The 17,299-nt window shown below is 37.9% G+C and overlaps 1 protein-coding gene across 1 annotated transcript in view; it reads left to right on the forward strand.

Moving 5' to 3' along the window:
* ST8SIA6 (ST8 alpha-N-acetyl-neuraminide alpha-2,8-sialyltransferase 6) overlaps positions 1-15,423 on the forward strand; it is a 133,461-nt gene extending 118,038 nt beyond the window's left edge. The window contains exons 5-8 of the mRNA XM_045787618.2: positions 1,839-1,983; positions 5,672-5,784; positions 8,317-8,409; positions 10,010-15,423. Of these exons, the coding sequence (XP_045643574.1) occupies positions 1,839-1,983; positions 5,672-5,784; positions 8,317-8,409; positions 10,010-10,478 (820 nt within the window). The 3' untranslated portion in view covers positions 10,479-15,423. The remainder of the gene's footprint in view (positions 1-1,838; positions 1,984-5,671; positions 5,785-8,316; positions 8,410-10,009) is intronic.
* The last annotated feature ends 1,876 nt before the right edge of the window (positions 15,424-17,299 follow it).

The following is a 17,299-nucleotide window of genomic DNA, read 5'->3' on the forward strand; positions in this document are numbered from 1 at the left end:
ATTAACTGATAAGTATTGTTGAAAATATTGATTTTAGGGTACAAATAACATCACAGCACTGACTTTTCATGCCCTGAGAATTATTGAAATTCGGGAAGACTGGACTATAATTCAAAATGACCGTGAGAGATTAGAGCGTTGTATTTTTTCAGAAAGACGAAATTCAGTAGGAACTTGTACAAACAAGGTCAGGACCAAAACCAATAAATGGGGAAGGACCAGTTATGAATCTAGGATGTCAGCAACGAGCATGTCAGCCATGTTCACTGAATATTCACTGTCCTTTGTGCTACAATTGGATCCAGCTTTGGTACATATTTTTTTTTCTTTTTTAAGTTTTTATTTAAATTCCAGTTAGTTAACATATAGTGTAATATTAGTTTCAGTAGAAGAATTTTGTGATTTACCACTTACAATACCCAGTGCTCATCACAAGTGCCCCCCTTAATCCCTATCACCCATTTAACCCATCCCCCCACCCACCTCCCTTCCAGCAAACTTCTGTTCTCTGTAGTTAAAAGTCTGTTTGATAGGTATTTTTAAGTTTTATGGAGAAATAAGTAAAGGTTTAAAGTGGAACAAGATGACTAAAATAATGAAAAATTGGTCTTAGGAGGAAAATCTGAGAGAAGAGGAACTTTTCTCAATGCTTCCAGATTGATAAGGTTCACGTTCCCCCTTGATTATTACCATTTTCAATTACATGAAGGATTCTTATGGAGAGATTCTATGAAAAACGAACAAGGGAAATGGATTTAAGTTAAGAGATAGCTGAGTTGTGCAAATGGAAGGATCTCTTGACTTCAAGGTTGATTAAACTCTGGAATAATTATGAAGTGATGCTGTGGATTCGGCGTCCCTGGAGAATTATGTAAACAAAATAGAAATTCGGAGTGGATCTAGATTGACCCGTCAGTGGTTGGGGCGAGCCTTGATGATCCCTGGAAGGACCTACCTGGGTCTACGCTCTATTAATAATGTTTCACTCCACAGTAAGAGTTTTGAAACAGTGCTTGATACTAAATTACATTCTTTCTGTAAGGAATGGCAACTCTAAATTCACTTCACTCAGAAATTCCCTGTGTTAATTTACAGCAGTGTGAGGGTAGATAGCAATACTATATTGTATACTTGAAATTTGCTAAAGGGGTAAATATCAATATTCTCACCACACAACACCCCCCCACACACACACACACAAATGAAAAGAAAAGAAAACAGTGGAAATTATGTGAGGTGTTGGATATGTCAATTAGCTTGATTGTGCTGCTGATTATTCCACAATGTATAAACACAGCAAAATGTGAAGTTGAACACCTTACATATAAATAATTTGTGCTCGTGAATTATATCAGTAAAGCTAGAGACGGATCACTGTATTGAATGAGTCTTCTTTTCATTGGACTTGTCCCCTAGTAAATGACTACATGTTGCTTTGGTGACAATTTGTAGCACTGTTCTTAATTTAGTTTCTCTACTTTATAATTATTATAAAATAATGCAGTATATCCTGTCATTTTTCTCTTTAATGTTACAACATTATCATTAGGAGGACATTTTTATGTGTGAACCATTATGTTCAGTGTTTTCTGTCGGTGAGAGGGTCCCTCCCTGAGCGTAAGTATGTTTCACATTCTCCGCTCTTTGATCCTGCTGGGTTATCATTCCACCATCCAGTCCAGTCAGGGTGGCAAGAGATAAAAATGTCATCTTTGCGAACCATTTCTCTTCTTTCTGAAAGTCAATATGGCAAAATCCTCTTGCATTTTCCACTGTAGCCTCTATTTCTGGTTTCTTAAGCTCGTTCCGTGGTTCACTTTTATTCTTACCCTTCACAGAGCAAAACTTGCGTCCTGTTGTGATGCTGCTCAAAACTTCATTGTTTCTCAGAATAACACTCCAGCTGGGACCAACATGAGTTATGAGGTGGAAAGCAAAAACGAAATCCTAATTAGAGAGAACATTTTTAATATGTTTCCAGTGGTGAGTAAAGATTTGTTGTGGCTTATTTGTGTCACCGTTCCAGGTGACTTTTCTCCCACGTTATGTTGTAACTTATACTAATGGAGGCGTTAACTTAGAATTAAAATACCATATGTTGTTCTGATGTGAACGATGGTGATAGGGGTCCATTTTAAAAAGGCAATTTTGAATGCAAGTGGCTCTGCAGGGAATGGTATTTGTATCTTACGTGATAAGCTCTCTGAGTCCTTGAGTCTTCATGACTCATCCTTGCATGAGATGAGCTCCTTGGGCTTTCTACATAGTAGTTACTGGGGCTTGGGAAGAGGACCATTTTTCACCTGGAATAAGATCCTTCCAGTTGTCAGTTTTGGTGACTGAATCAATTCCTTCACAAAGAACCATGGGTTTATGTGGCTAATCTTTGGGAAGTAAAGATGTTAAGAATTTGTGGTGAGTGGGAGCGCCTGGGTGGTGCAGTCGGTTAAGCATCCGACTTTGGTTTCAACTCAGGTCGTGATCTCAGGGTCGTGAGATCGAGCCCCACATCGGGCTCCACGCTCAGGGAGGAGTCGGCTTCAGATTCTCTCTCTCTCTTCCTGTGCTCTCCCTCTCTAAAATAAATAAATAAATCTTAAAAAAAAAAAAAAGAATTTGTGGTCAGTGAACATAACCACACATTCAAGGATTTCTGTGTGGTATGTTCATTGATGTATCCCAAGCTCCAGAACATTCCCCGGTGCATATATGCATTCATTACACATTCATTAAATAAACTAATGAGTAATGATAGTGTCATTACAAGAAGAAACTTATTTTATATAAATCCAAACTTGGGGAGAATTTTTGTCATGAAGAACATCCCATCGCTTATAAACATACACTCTCGGTCATCTTTTCATGATTTGATTAAAAGCAATTAAGCTAAGTCAGTATGGTCAAAACGGGATGACCTTATATATGCAGTTTACCAACCGTAGAATATTCAGTTCTTGCAATTAATTCCCTTTTGTTGGACCTTTGACTTCTTTCAACTAATTTATTGGTCATGTAAGTTGTTCCAGTTTTTCTTTGACTATTATAATTCAAAGGAACACTAAATGGCTGGGAATGATTGAAAAATGAATAGAAAATGATAGAGAAAAATATTACAAATTTTCTGGAAGGAAAGGGGGACCAAAAATCACCCATAAAGCATTCTAAAAATGCCCTCATGATGCGTTGAAATTACCAATAATCAAAAAGATAATAAGTACAGAATATTTATATTCCTAATCAAAGAAGACCTGGGAGAGTTTCGCAATGAGCAACTCTTTCAGCCTTGCAATTTTTTTCTAGTGTTTTCCTTGCTTTAGACTAACCAGAACAGAGCAGGAGGGATTTTTTGGCTTCTAATTGGCACCTTGAAAAGAATAACCTGGGCTTGGTAATTCTGTATGCAATTACCAACAGCATCCATTTCCCAAATTTGCACTGATTTTTCAAAATTGGGGCAGGGGGGTCTGCGGGGAGGTAGTTCTGAAGTCAGTACAGTAACAGTTGCAAAACAAGGCCACTTTTCTGTGTTGCTTCAACACTCCCTCTCTGTGGAGGAGGCAGCTAAGGGAGCTGGCCTCCTTCCCGCCCTGCTTCCTGCGTCCCCACCCTCCCTGTTCTGTTCTGCTAGAAAACTGGGGGGCACGCAGATCACAATAGATACTTTTGATGAATGTCCTGAAGTCATTTCCTCCAAACACTTTGCTAAGATACTTGAAAGAAAACAAAGTTGGTTTTCGACCAGAGGGAGAAATGAGCAGGCCTTGCTCAACATAGCACAGGTTTTCCACTTTCTTAGGAGCTTTATTTTAGGAAACATTGGAGTTTGTAACTCAGAGGTTACTCTTACTGAATATGAGATCCCCAGGCATATGGGCTTTTTCCCCCCAGTTGACCAAGAAACCAGAGAAAACTTGTGTTATTTTGAGTGCTGAATTGAAGACATGTTTCCTTCAGTCATCTTTTCTGTCGTATACCCGTAAGAGTATATTTGTATTCTATCCAGTCTGTAAAATTCAGGATTTATCAGGACACCATTTAGTAAACACGGGTTGAAGACCTCTTAAGCTAGAAGTCCAGCAGAGTTGAAATCACCTGAGGTATTTGGGAACCATTAACTTCAGGCATTGCAGATACAAAGAGAACTATGCTACATAATTAAAATAACATTGTATTCATTGAATGTGAGAAGCTGGGGAATGTGATAAGAAGAGCGCGACCTCTTTCAGGGGTTTGAACCCCAGCTCTGACACTTGCTAGCCATTACTTAAACCCATGCTTTTATTTCCCGTCTGTAAAATGCTCAGAAGGATCACATGTGTTAATAAGTCAGGCCCTTGGAACAGCGTCTCTCGTATAATAAGCACAAAAATGATTCTTAATTGTTAGAGACAAACCTAGACATGCTCTCTCTGCTTGTTGGCATCTCCCAGGTGGAGCCTAAGGAGCACCTGACGGTCACAGGGATTCGGGAGTCCTGTGGGCTTCTCAGAACCACACTGGCGCTGAGGTGTTGCCATTGGTGCTGGTAAACTGGCTCTGGGCAGTAGGCTGCCCTGATTCGTAGCGTGGGCCAGTTTTAGTGGTGTACATACCCCCCGTGTGGCCGATTCGCATTTACCAGTGGCTTCACAGCAGTTCACAAATTTCCTGAATATTTCCTAGTTGGCTCTACAACCTGGTCCAAGTGGGTCCCAGCTCAGCACTGGAGGTTTTTTCCAGGGCAGGCCATTGGGCCAGCAAGCATTACTGAAACATCACTGCGTCACAACATGCAGGGTCTATGGTGAAAGATGAGGGGAAGCTAGAAGTCATAAACACACTCTCTGCCCTTGAGGACCTCCCCTCAAATTCTAAAGACAAAAGAGGTGAATCAGGACAATGTCACAGTGGAGTCTGAGCTGGGCCCCCTTGGTGCTGCTCAGGGTCATGGCATGACTTCAGGGAAAGTGACCGGCAAAGAAGTGCACTGTTGAATGGAGAAGTTATGTTTCAGACCAGGAAAGACTTGGGAAAAGGGGGAAATCTTCTGGGGTAGACAAGTCGGGTCCTTGGAGAAAATATAAAAGATTCGGGCCTTGGAAATTCATTTGAAATATGTCAGCACAGAGTTAGTAGGTGTCCCGGCAGCACCGGGGCTGGTCATTTGCAGAGACGTCAGGCATAAATCTCATGTCATCACTGAACCCGAAGGTCTGTTTAAGAAGCATAGGGAACTTCCACTAAATTAGCTATTAATTTTATGCCCAAGAAGAGAGGATTTCGTGATACTTTCTAATTGCTTTATTTCCTCTATTTTGCTGCAAACTTTCCTGTTTGTTGGAAAGGCCCAATGTGGGATTTTGCCTGGTCTAATGTTATGTGCTGAATTATGTGATGTAAGATACATTGAGTTACATTTTATAAACAAATGTATTATATTTTAGATTATTACACTGTAGTGTATATGATACATTGGATATTCCTCTCAAGAGAAATGAAATGCAGGTTTACAGGATTTTTCTATTATGTCATAGGCTGATCAACATGCTGTAGCTTCACTACCTCTGTTTTCTTTCCTTGCTGTTCTTTCCTTAGCATGGATAAAAACTTAAGCTGCTCGAATTAAGCTGATGATGTTTATGATTCTGAAACTAGAGATATTTCGTGATAGTTTTTCACTTTCTCCTGCTAGTCTCAGCCTTTCATGGAGTACCCCTACAATGAGTGTGCAGTGGTTGGAAACGGGGGAATTCTGAATAAGTCTCTTTGCGGAGCTGAAATAGACAAATCCGACTTTGTTTTTAGGTAAGAGCTGTCAGATTGGTTGGTTTCCTTGAAACCAAAGGTCATTTGGATATTTTAAAGGGATGCTGTAAAGCTACTCCATGTAAATTTTGACCTTTGAGCTGTGTTGCTTAAGTCTACAAATTATCTAGGTAGCATTTCCTGAAGTGTTAAATGGATCACGAGTTCCTCAGAATGTTAATACCAGAAGGATAAAACGGTGCTATGCACTTGCAGAAACTCTGCTTGAAATCATGGTGAAAGAGGGTCTTCACTGCAGGACTTGTCAGAGCCTTCAGTGTATTGATACCATGGCTCCCTCAGAAGGACTCTGGAGAACATTTCCCAGGTTCACCTGGAAAAAAGAAAAAAAAGTGTGTGTGTGTGTGTGTGTGTGTGTGTGCATACAGAGCATTTCAAGAAACTTTTGTTCTCAGATAATACTCAAGAAAATGCTGACCTAAGCACTGTGTTGCCATGCGACATCATTGTTTAGTCTTCTGGCTTGAAATTGAAAAAAGAAATTGTGGAGCTTCTAAATTCTGATCTTTTAAAGTGTTTGTATCTCAGTAGCAGCTAACTTGCAAACAGAAGCAAAAGCGGTTTCTCCGTGAGCCTGTGCTGATAAGCCAAGGCTCAGAGTTTCTGCACTTTCAGAATATGATGGAAAGATGATTCATCCCTGTGAGGATGGATTTCAATTGAAATGCACCTTTTTAAAAAGTAAGTCGAAATCTGTTTCTTCCTATTTCAGGGGCACTGATTTCATACATCAGAGGAGAGCCTTTGATCCTTATTGATGTAATGCTGCCCTTTTTTAGCAACTAAAAAGGCAGGATTTTCAGTCAGTAGCTCCCTTCCCCCATCCCACTGCTTTACTTGAATCTCATTTTAAGTTTTCAATGCTACAGGTAATGACAGAACAATAGACCCGACAGTCCAGCAGGTCATTGAACGTGCTCCTCATGATTCGTGTTAAAATGACCGATACCTGAATGATTTAGCCATTGAGTTAAAGCACTCGCTATGAAACAGCCATAATGAAGCTAAATAATTCTTCTTGTAATAGACTTTTTATAGACTTAAACCTCTCAAACCATCTGTGGGGAATATAACAGCTACCCATCCATTTTACCTTACTACACAAAATACAAGTTGAGGTTTAAAAAAGAAAAACAAACATCTCAGCAGCTACTTCTTTTGAACTCTACAGTAAGCGTGCCTGTTCTAGATCCTACTTTTGCTGCCAGGGCTGTTTCTGAGACAGAGTTCCCTGTGAAGTGAGTCTTCCAGGCTGAAAGGCCAAATGAGGGCTTAGATGTGGTCATGGGCATTGAAATTGATTTAAATGTTAAGCGTGTAGTCATTTTGGATATACATGTTCAGAGATTTATAATAGTCTGGAGACTGCTTATTATTGTTTGCTTTTCATTTCAAAAGTTTGGGAACTACTAGTTAAGTGGGGAAGGAACCAACAGAGGTGATGAATGGTTTTACCAACTACCACTGTATGTATACGACACTCCGTATTTCCCCTTGGAGTCTCCTATGATACTCTATTGGAAATCACCTTTGATTTTAAAAAGCATATGGGACTGTATTAGAAAGTAGATTAGTTATTACAGGATGTCCATTAATGAGGGCATTTCTGTATTATCTGTGATTGATCTTTATTTTTTGCAAGGTGCCGTATCTAATTATTTTCTGACATATTTTTTTTACCAGTGAGAGATGTACATGGTCCATTTGATTTTATGTTTCATAGAGTGTGGAATGCTGTTTCAACCTCAGTCCCTGCAGAACATGTCAACTTGAAACAGCTTTCCTTAGGACCCACTCAGTGATGCTCCCTTTGTATGTAGCTTTAAAGAAATGGTCTACTTGAAATTCTGTAAACAATACTTGGGGAGTCATAACCAACTTTCTCTTTTTTGTGAAAGGAATATAATTACTCAAAATTACAATTCTTGATTTGTTTTGAGTACTAAAAACAAATTAGTACTCAAAAGAGAAAGAGAACATTTATATGAAAACATCATTATAGGAACATTAGGGTTTTATTTATTAACAGCATAATTTGCTAGAAAAACTATCCATGTGGGAATCAGGAGATTTTAAGGGTTTTTTTTTCAATATGGTCTTTGCTTCTGGCAGACTCTGTCACCTTAATTGCAATGCCTCAATTTTTCTTAAAAATCTGTAAATTGATGATCAACCCTTGTGGGAATATAATCAATAGAAATAATAATTTTAACAAAAGGATTATGAACTCTTCAGAAGCTAGGCAAGGTAATTGTCATTTCTCGTTTTGATATGTTTAAGGGTCTTAATATTGAAAGCATTTATCAAATTTGTATATTTCATGCAATGTTGAAGTGCCAATTAAGAGTTGAGTACTTATTAAAGTTTTAAATGGTAATTGGATCAATTCAGAACTCCTTAACAGCCTTGATTTTCTCCAGTGAAATGACAGTGACATATGTGTGCATGTATATGTATGAGCTTTTTGTATAAGTTGCATTTTGAGAATACTTTTTTTTTTTCAAATTTCAGGTGTAACCTTCCCCCAATCACAGGAAATGTTAGTAAAGATGTTGGCAGTAAAACCAATGTTGTGACTGTAAATCCCAGTATCATAAAACTAAAGTAAGTACCTCCAACTTACATAACTGTTTGAGAACATTTATTTTATTGTTTAACATGTTTCTTAGTTTGAACACTAATCTTGTTGCTGAAATGATTTGCAGTACAGCTGGAATTACTTTTGGGGAGGAGATAGAAGAATATATTCATAATTTTTTACTTTCTCTCAAGATTGTAGCTCACAAGAGGTATGACCAATTGTACCTCTCTTTTTTTTTTTTTAAAGAAAACCATTTTAATTTATTTTAAACCCTTTATTTTTATTTTTTAAAGTAATCTCTACACCCAATGTGGGGCTCAAACTTACAGCCCTGAGATCAAGAGTTGTACGCTCTACCACTGAGCCAGCCAGGCACCCCACCAATAGTACATCTAATGTCATAAGCTGAACATTACTAATCAAGTGAAAACCGATTTATCTCTTCATCTAACAATAGTTAAGTTACTTTTGAGAATTTTCTTTCAGAATTTTAGCATTACTCTTTTATCTTGGGAGCAGCTTCCTGATAAAACAGTTTATTTAGAAACTTCGGAAAATGAGCCTCAGGAGAACCTGCCCCCCCCATTTTTTTTTTTTTTTTTTACTATGGATAGTTTATTACCAAAAATAATTCCTATATTACAATTTTTATTGTAGCCACTACAAAGTGTTCCTGGTTAATAAAAATCCCGTACATAGTTTAACTCCATTGGGTTTTTTTTTTTTTTTAAGATTTTATTTATTTGAGAGAGAGAGAGAGCTTGAGCAGGGGAGAGGGAGAAGCAGTCTCCCTGCTGAGCTGGGAGCCCAACATGGGACTTGATCCCAGGATCCTGAGATCATGACCTGAGCCAAAGGCAGATGCTTAACCGACTGAGCCACCCAGGCACCCCTACTCCATTGTTTTCATCAAAATTCACTAATAATCATTATTAATAAAATACACAATTAAAGTATATACTCATATAGTTCTAGTGTCTCTTAAGATAATGTGAAATATTGTCCCTGCATCCCAAATCATGCATACTAGTATATTTACTAAAGTATTATTTAAATCAAACACACAGAGCTATCACAATACATAGGGGAAATTTAAAATGCGTGTGTGTGTGTGTGTGTGTGTGTGTATGAATATAAGTATTTTAGGTTCTTTCAAGGAAACTTATTTTGTGATCACATTCACATATACAAAAAGATACACGGATCACAGGTGTACAGCTCAATGAGTTTTTTTAATGTATAGGCATTTTAAGAGTGTCCTGTGTTTGGGAAAACATCAGTTATTATCAATTTGAAAGGTATTTCTGTACCAAAAAGCTACCTTAGAGAAAAAAATTACTGAGTTGGAAGATAAAATAATATAAGAAATACGTGTCCAGTAAGGATACAGCCCGGTAAGAAAATATAAATGAAAGCCTTGGGACACCACGAAGGAGAGATGAAGACCTTAGCCTTGATATTTACAGGAAGCTTACTTGTACTTGGACTGAGTCCACGGTTTGTCTCCTATATACAACAGTGATATAAATGGTTCAATGGCTTGGCCAGTGGTAAATTCAGCCTTATGTAACCAAAACTGCTACTTTGATTATAATGATGATGATTTTTTTTTTAATTTGGCAGATATGGGAACTTAAGGAAAAAGAAAGAAATATTTCTGGAGGACATTGCAACCTATGGAGACGCATTCCTTCTTCTGCCAGCGTTTTCTTTCAGGGCCAACACGATTGCCTCTTTCAAAGTGTACGACACCCTAAAGGAGTCTCGTGCAAGACAGAAGGTTCTATTTTTCCATCCCAAGTACCTGAGAAATCTTGCCCTTTTCTGGAGAACTGAAGGCGTGACGGAGTTTCGCCTGTCCTCTGGCTTGATGATCACAAGCGTGGCAGTTGAGCTGTGTGAGCACGTGAAGCTGTACGGATTTTGGCCCTTCTCTAGAACGGTTAAAGACACACCTGTCAGCCATCATTACTACGACAACAACTTACCTAAACGCGGTTTCCATGAGATGCCTAAAGAATATAGACAAATTCTCCAACTTCACTTGAAAGGAATCCTCAAATTACAATTTAGCAAATGTGAAATAGCCTAAGCATAGTGTCTTAAAATGGGAATAGTTTTAATAGAATGCTGTAGGTGAGTAACGGTATTTCCCAACACTAAAAGCAGTGGGTGTAGGGCATGATAGGAAGAGCCCCGAAACTTGGTTCGATCAAAGCTCCCCACTAAGCTTGCAACCTCAGCAGTTCATGCAGTTGTCCCAATCTTCAGTTTCCCTCCGTGTAAAATGGGGACCATGATATCTAACTCTATCTAATAATCTATGAAAACTCTTGGCAAAGGATTTGGCGTAAGGTAGGAATTCCATGAATATTTCCTTGTTGCTCTCTAGAACAGCCGTTTCCCCTCTCAGCAGACTGATAATAAGAGGCATGCTGTTTTGAAGACCCTTCCTGGAGAGAACTGCTGAATTGCCAGTTTTCATTGGGGTTCTTTCTCCAGCAGGCCTCTGTATTATCAATAATATCCTTCTCATCCTCCTTCCTGTCCGAAAGAGTGCATCTAAGATAATACAGCTAACCCTTTATGATTCAGGAATGAAATCCTCCTCTTGGGGTGGTAATGTGTCTGCTTCCGATTACCTTCACTAGGGTCATTCGCTGCAATGAGGTGTCTAGCTGGATTTAGGCCAACTGTTTTCCTTCTTTATTTACATTTTTAAATCACTCTTTATAATTTATATTAACTTCCTGCCTTACTCGTAAGCCTTTTCCACTCCCACTGATAGGATCTATTTTAAGAACATGAAGAGTTACAATACCCAGGTTTTCTTACCTGGTGTCTGTGGGGTCACACATTCAGTTTATTTGTTTATTTATTTTTAAGTTGTCAAACAGCTACTTCATGCCAGACCCTGTAGCAGGCTCTGTGAGAGGGACCTAAAGGTGACCGAGTCCTGCAGGAGGAAAAGGATATGCGTATGACCAACCATGATACAGTATGATAGATGTTATTATGACAGCTGTGAAGAAAGTACTATGAGGAACACAGGCAGGAATATTTCAGTCTATTTCAGTGAAGAGGCAATTGCCGAATAAAACCTAGAAAGTGAGCAAGGTTTTAACAAATAGTATTCTAGGTAGACGGAATATGGTAGGGGAAAAAAGCGGTCCCCTTGATTCTGATTCACCAAAATGAGGATATTTGAAGGTAAATCATGGTCTTTGCCCCAAGAACTGTCCCTTGAGGAGAGGTTGTAATGCGTGAGGACAGTGTCTTGGGCCCACCTCTGAAACGGGAGTCATAGCGACCTGACAGATTTCACAGGAAAGCGGTAAGGATTAAAAACAAACCAACAGTCAATTCTCATAAGGAAAGGTGTATATTTACATGAGAAATAGGACTAATAATTTAAAAATCAATATCAAATAAAGCTTCAGTGGTATTGAATATTACCATTTTCACAGCACTCCCTTCATTATGATGATACCTGTTAACATGGGTCATCGCTTCACCTACTGAATAAGTTCTTTGACTTAGCTAAGTAACTACGTTCCTACTTTGGCCGCTTGTCTTTGTACCATCACCAGGAGGGCAGAAATCGGGGTGGAACTGACTTGTCAGCATGCTGAATTAATTACAAATATAATTCTGAATTCTTACCTTAGCTGGATGATTGTTTTACTAAATGTTCCCTTTTAAGACCATTCTGCTGTCAGTCGCTAATTTTGGCAGAGTGCCTCGTTCCTTTCATTGTGGCTGACATTTTTTTATGCCATTCTTTGTTCACGTTTTATTCTCCTATAGCAGGTAAAACCTATTAGCTCCATAAATTGCTTTAAAGTTCATATATAAATGTTATCCAAAAGGAGCAAGCTTTTAGTTACATGAAGTCTAATTTATTTATCTTTCTTTCTGTGCTGATGAATGAGTGGCTGTTTTCTACTGCTACTAATGGATTTAATTTGTTTTTAAAACTCTGCTAGCAGTGTTAGTGATGTCTATCATGTTACTAATGGTGGGTTATTAAAAATAGAACACTCTAATATTTTATAGTTGGTAAAATGCTTCCCTTAAAATGTCTTCTGCAGAGTAGAAACAAACTTTCCTTTTTGGTGATATTGGAAATATATGATTAAAGAGTAAAAATAATAGAATATACTGAAATCAATCATCAAATATACAATATGGAGATTTTATATGTTGTTTTAATAAAAATTATATATGATTAGGACAGAACTTAAGTTTTTCCCCTTATAACTTCCTCTTTTAACTTCAGAAATTTTCTCTAGAATATCAAAATAGAATCTTTAATGTCACCGTTAACAGATTTCAGAAGTATTCGAAATGGTTTGTGTTGGTTCACAAACTTCTCGGGAACTTCCCAGGTGTAATCTAAAACCACTCCCTGTACACGGAGCACAGCGAGAGACCAAAGAAAGAGGTAGGCCACTCCAGATTTGGTAGGTGGCAGTTGGAATAAGCAGGGAACCTTGCATATGAGATTGTCTTGGGGGGGCTGCAAGACTAGCAGATCTCCACATTTGTCCGGTAAACCTAAAAGTTTATGTAGAGGTCTTAACTGGGTTCAGATATGGTTATTGTCCAGATGGTCTCAACACCACATCACTGTCTCAAGGGTACATCCTTGGGGCAGCTTCTGGAATCAGGGAAGGCAAATAGAATGCATATGCCAGGGACAGGGGAGGGAGTAAGGAGCCTCCATTTGCTGGGTTCTAGCTCACAGGTCAACTGCTGTCATATCCTCTCAACGATCTCCCCCAACACTGTGAGATCAAGAAACAGTGTCCTAGTGATACTCATGTTCCAGTAAAAGTTCAGTAGAAAAAAAGAGTTGCAGAGAAAATGTTGAAATTTTGCAACAATCCCAGCCAGGGTCACCTGTTAACCAGAAGTCTTTGGTGGAGAAGAACATGTGCGTTCTATGTATCTCTTTACCAAGTTAATCTGTGACTGTTGTGAAATCTGTGGGAGGCCTCGTTCATATCCTAATATTTCCTCCTTGGCAGAGGACAGCCTTCCACATGTCCCATTATGATGTATCAATAATGTCCTTTTGTTCCAAAGGAGAATTTTTTAAACTTTCTAAAATACAATAGAATATACGTTTTGATAATATAACATACCAGCTATTTGAGTTGTAAATCATAAGCCACAGTTCTTTTTGTTCTAGAATGGTAAATTATTACAAGTTTTACACCAAGATTAAAACAAAAATCAAAACTATGAATTCCATCTTACAGATTCATAATTATCCACCACATCTGACTGTGACACTCTGAAGAATCTGTGGGCATAATGAGTATTGCTTAAATGTTGATGGATTGGATTTGATCTTCTGCTCTTAAACTTGAAGTGCATCCACGGGCATTGAAAACAGAAAGTCTGAGTACTGGTGCTAGACAGTATGAAACTTTAGTTGGGACTCCAGCTCAAAATACCACATGTCACCAGTTTCTAGGGGAAATACTAGCTTGCTTGATTCTATTTTTTACTTGTTGTTCAGCATCCCTGGGCAATGTAAGCAAATAGCAAGATTCTAAAATAATTTTCATCTTAATCTGAGGGTAAGGCAAAAATGTTCATTTAAGCATACAACCCTTGCTGCTGTCCCTGGAAGGACTCAATGAACAGTTGCTTAGAGTTTAGCATTATACAGTATAATAGTCCTTGAAGTCTCTGATTTTTTTTCTCCTCACAAAAGAGAGAGGCAAATAGATCATGACTCTCATGAAAGAAGATTTCCTTCTGCATGTAAATATGTGGGCTCTCAGCCAGGTAAGCAGCCAAGGACTTTTTTTTTTTGGAGGACTTTCTGTGTATAGAATACTGAATTAAGCCATAAATCACACCTGTTTGAGGCTAGGTTTCTTCTTGCTTACAAAAAAATGTACCAGCTCAGTACTATATCATGTCATGCATCCTAAATCATTCCATGAATTTCAGGAAACTTTGGAAAAATTGGAAAATCTTAGAGATAACAGATCTGCTCACATCCTAAATAGCTACTTTAGAAGTACAGTTAAGATGCAATGTGTAGTATAGTTACAACTTTCAAAACATTTTATTTATGTAACATGACATGAAAATACATTGTTATGCCAGTAAACACTGAAGGAGTTGCAGAGAGTCACATGTAATAGCTAAGGCACGTAACCTAATAAGAAGAAATAGTAAAGAAATAGACTTATTCTTACTTTATTTTTGATTTTTAAAAAATCCACTGGGTAATTTCTCTTTGCTTATGACATCAAAAGCCTGACTCCATAGTGAAACTCACAATTCCCCTCCTGAAGATGGATGAACAAGAATAGCTCTCTTGACCATCTTCTCTTACCTGGGTCATCAGTCTTCTAAGAGCATTCTTCTTTTTATCAGGAAAATGTGAATGATACATGATAAAGATACATTGCTTACATAATGGAGAAAAGATATTATTTTCACATATTTTTTCTGTCCCTCTTCCTTCTCCCTTTTCAGGGACACCAGTTAGCCCACACGAAACTTCTTGAAATTTGTTCTCTAGATCACTGACTCTCTGTTCATTTGTTCGTTCTTCCTTTTTTTTCTTTCCTTTTTGGATAGTTTCTATTCCTATATCTTCAACTCGACTAATATTTTCTTTTCCAGTGTCTAATCTGGTGTCAATCCCATCCAATATGTTTTTCATTTCAAACATTGTAGATGTTCGATTTGTGCTTTTTTATATCTTCTGTGTCTGCGTTTAACATGCTTGTTCACTCCTCTACCTTCTTGAACATGTGGAATATACTTACAACCCTTTCAGTGTCCTTTATAATTAATTCCGTCATCTGTGTAATTCCTGAATCTGTTTCCACTGCTAGATTTTTCTCCTCAGTATGAGTTGTATTTTCCTGATTCTTTGAAAGTCTGGAAATTTTTTACTGAATGCCAGATATTGTGAATTTTACTTTGGTGGCTGTTGAATATTTTAGTGTTCCTAAAAATATGTGAAGATTTGTTCTGGGCAAAATTAAAGTGACTTGTAAACAGTTCATTCTTTTTCGAGGCTTACTTTTAGTCTTTGTTAGTTAAAACCATAGCAGTGCTTACTCTAGGGTAAATTTTTTCTCCGACTGAGACAATACCCTTACAAGTGTCCTACTGAGAGCCCCATGAATTACAAGATTTTCTTTTCTGTCTGGGCAGAACATGAATTATTCTATCCTCTTTAGCTTTGGGGAGTTGTTTTATCTGCTCCTTTTGGGTGATTTTTTCCCCCAGATTTAGGCATTTTCCTTACATATGCTGGTCAATACTCAGCTGAAGGCTAGAGGAGATTTCTCTCTATAAAGCCCTCTCCACTCTGGATCTACATGGGCATTCCCTGACTCCTAATTCTACTCGGAGAGACCACGGGACTCTGCTTGAGCTCCCCCTCCCTGTGCTTTGGCCTGGCAACCATCTAAGCAGTAAGCTAGGGCAACTGTGGGACTCTACTAGCCTGGGTCCTTTTTCTCAAGGATTACCTTCCTGAGTTGCCTAGTGTTCAATGTCTGCAAACCACTGTTTCATATATTTCGTTTGTCAGTTTTTACTTGTTTTAGACAGGAGGTTAAATCTAGTCCCTGCTACTCTACCTTATCCAGAAGGAGAAATTCCCCTATGATTTGATTTTTGTAGTGTTTGTCACCTGTCTTTTCTTGGGGTTGCTGGAAATATCTTCTAGAAATTTCCTTTGCCCATCTGAAATTTGAGACTGTTTTTTTTTTTTAAACTCCAAGTTCCGTGATAGACTACCAGAAGTCAGTGGGATCCCGTGGGACTCATTTTGTTGTAAGAATATAGTAAAAATATTTTATAAAGTGCTTGCTGTACACTTGGCACCTGTACAAGAACTTGGCTTACATTATTTTATCTTATTTAAACCCAAGTCTATGGGGTAGATTTTATTATCTCTATTTTTATATATGAGAAAACCAGCTAAGAGAGGCTAAGAAACTTGCCCAAGGTTATATAGCATACATGCGTCAAAACCGAGTTTCAAATTCAGGTTGTATGCCTAAAGCTCGTGTGCTTCATCAATATTTTATTCTCTCTTTAGTGTTATCATTGTGCATGTTTTGCTCTGTGTAGAAAAATAACATTATCTAAAATGTTTAAATTTTAGAATTATAGCCTCATCACTTTGGGTTTTTATTTTTTTAGTTGTCTTAGTCCTCTTGGTAAGTTCCAAATTTTAACTTTTCTAAATTAAGGAATGATGATTCAAGCTTGCACAATACATTTTTATATATCTTACTATATTCGCTTTAAAGTTTAATTAATTTTGGAAGTTTCCAATATGTTGTATTCTCCTGAGTTCTTTTTGAAATGAGCATTTAATGGGATAGATTAATTTCTTTTCTCAGGCTGATTCTATTTTATTTGCTTTAAGGTGTTTGTGTGTGTGTGTGTGTGTGTGTGTGTGTGTGTGAGATATTCAATAAAATACCAATGCATTATTTTGTTCCTTGCCTTTTGAGGACCTCAAAGAGATTTGAAATCCTTGCTTCAGCTGTTACAGAGTATTCTTTGGAGACTAATCTCACCAATCTCATCTGATATGGAAATGTGAGCAATCAGAAATCAAGGCTGTTAAAGATTTGCCAAAGATCATTCTGAGCCAAGTTAATAGCAAGTACTCAGTGTGCCAGGCAACCAGCAAACCTGATACTGTTTATTGAAAGCTCCTTTGCACCAAGCACTGTGCATAATGTTTTATGTGTATTATGAATTCTTGCAAGACCGCAATGTAGCTGTCAATCTTATTTTCTCATATGAGAAAATGACTCAGGAAGGTAAGAGTAACTTCAGCTGAAAATATTGAAAGCTCCATCAAACTGGCTTAAATTATGTAGAATTCTTGGCCACAGATCCGAAGTCCAAAAC

The sequence above is a fragment of the Ursus americanus genome, chromosome 31 (genome assembly GCF_024610735.1).
Source record: "Ursus americanus isolate L20-20 chromosome 31, mUrsAme1.1.p, whole genome shotgun sequence".
In the NCBI taxonomy this organism is placed as follows: Eukaryota; Metazoa; Chordata; class Mammalia; order Carnivora; family Ursidae; genus Ursus; species Ursus americanus.